Source organism: Dipodomys ordii, unplaced genomic scaffold, assembly GCF_000151885.1.
Source record: "Dipodomys ordii isolate 6190 unplaced genomic scaffold, Dord_2.0 Scaffold202, whole genome shotgun sequence".
Lineage (NCBI taxonomy): Eukaryota > Metazoa > Chordata > Mammalia > Rodentia > Heteromyidae > Dipodomys > Dipodomys ordii.
In genome coordinates this window covers 889,752-891,705 of record NW_012267418.1, presented here as the reverse complement: position 1 = coordinate 891,705, position 1,954 = coordinate 889,752, and the positions used below count along the sequence as shown (strand labels likewise).

Genomic DNA, 1,954 nt, shown 5'->3' with positions numbered 1-1,954 from the left:
GTGGCTAAGATATCTCAACCTGATGAAACTTCTGAAGAGCAGAAACTGTAGTATATCTATAGATGACATTGATTTTTTATTTAGACTCCAGTGGCTGGTACATGCCTTGTATTTGGAGGATGGGAATTACAAGGATCAGTTCTCTTTGTATTTACTCATTTTCTTTACGTGCTTTGGCCCCCTTAAATATTTTTTTTTAATTTACCTTTTACATCTAGTTCCTTAACAGTATCTTTTTCTTTGTTACCTTCGCCTTCATCAACTGGCCATTATTTTGATCCATCAGTGCACCTCCCTCATTTCTCTGGCCTTCCTTTCCCTTATTCCTTGACATCTTTTCCCCTGTTTGGGCCTCTTGTTTGTTTGGTACTCCTGTCTCATTTTTCTTTTCTTGGGATTCCTGTCCTTCACGAGCTTCTGCCTCATTCGTCTTCCCTTGGATTTCCGGTCCTTTTGGTCCTAACGCCTCACTCTTCTTGGCTTGGGTTTCTGGTCCTTTTGGTACTAATGCCTCACTCTTCTTCGCTTGGGTTTCTGGTCCTTTTGGTCCTAACGCCTCACTCTTCTTGGCTTGGGTTTCTGGTCCTTTTGGTCCTAACGCCTCACTCTTCTTCCCTTGAGTTTCCGGTCCTTTCAGTGCTAGTGCCTCATTTTTCTTCTCTTGGGCTTCAGGTTCTTTAGTCACTCTTGCATAGGATTCCTGTCTTTTTGGTAGTCCGACTTCACTTTTCCTTATTCGGGACTCCTGTCCTTTAGGTTCTCCTGCCTCGATCTTCCTCTCTGGGGCCTCGGCTCGCTTGGACGTGCCCATCACACCCCTCTGGGAGTCCTGTCCTTTTGGTATGAATACTTCACTGGGCTTTATTTGGGACTCCTGTCCTGTTGGCTCTCCTGCCTCGATCTTCCTCTCTGGGGCCTCGGCTCGCTTGGACGTGCCCATCACACTCCTCTGGGAGTCCAGTCTTTTTGGTATGGACGCTTCACTCGGCTTTATTCGTGACTCCTGTCCTTTCGGTTCTCCTGCCTCGATCTTCCTCTCTGGGGCTTCAGCTTGTTTGTCTGCTGCCATCTCATTCTTTTCTTGCGATTCCTGTCTTTTTGGTACTGTTACCTCACTCTTATTTATGAAGGGTTCCTGTCTTTTTGGTACGAACACTTCCCTCTTTTCTTGGACTTCAGGTTCTTTTGGAACTTCGACCTCACTTTGCCTGACTTTGCGTTCCTTTCCTTTTGGAATTTCCACCTCACCCCTCTTCACTGGGGATTCCTGTTCTTTTCGTAATGCCACCTTAGCATTTTCTTGGGCATTCTGTTCTCTCGGGACTCTGGCATCGCTCTTCTTCACTGGGGATTCCTCTTCTTTTAGTATTTCAGAGTCGCTCTTTAACATGATCTCTATTTCTAGCTTGTCTTCCTCCAGTGAAATGCCATTTGGCTCTTTTGTGTGTGTTGGAAACAAGGATTCATAACACTCTGCTTCCTTGGTTTCCTCTTGGCTCTTCTGATAACTTGTAGTTTCTCCATGTTCCAGAAACTGGACTTTGTTATCGCATTGTTTTTTAAGTCCTTCAGCCTTGTTACCTGGAAGCATAACTGAGTACACAATAAAAGTGCATGATTCAAATATCAAGTTCTTCTGCTTTATCTCCCTCTATCCCCCGCCATACTGGTTTCCATATTTTGTTTTAAAATGGACAAACTGGATATAATATGAAAATTTCCTAAAAATATAAAATAGTGGAAAAGATGAAAATTATAGAAGTATTGATAAAATTCCACTTTTTTTTGTTGTTTTGGTGCCACTATGGAGGCTTGAACTCAGGAGAGCCTCCCGTTACTGCTTGTCATGTTATTCAAGGCTGGTGCTCTATCACTTGCTCCACAGCTCTACTTCCAACCCTTTTGTTGGTTATTGGAGATAAGAGTTTTAGATTTGTCTGTCCATGCTGGCCTT

At 43.7% G+C, this 1,954-nt stretch overlaps 1 protein-coding gene across 1 annotated transcript in view; it reads right to left on the bottom strand.

Moving 5' to 3' along the window:
- Positions 1 to 214: 214 nt before the first annotated feature.
- The window catches only part of LOC105999820 (chromosome unknown open reading frame, human C6orf10), a 6,213-nt gene continuing 4,473 nt past the window's right edge, over positions 215 to 1,954 (bottom strand). The window contains exon 3 of the mRNA XM_013034942.1: positions 215 to 1,593. Coding sequence (XP_012890396.1) covers positions 215 to 1,593 — 1,379 coding nt within the window. The remainder of the gene's footprint in view (positions 1,594 to 1,954) is intronic.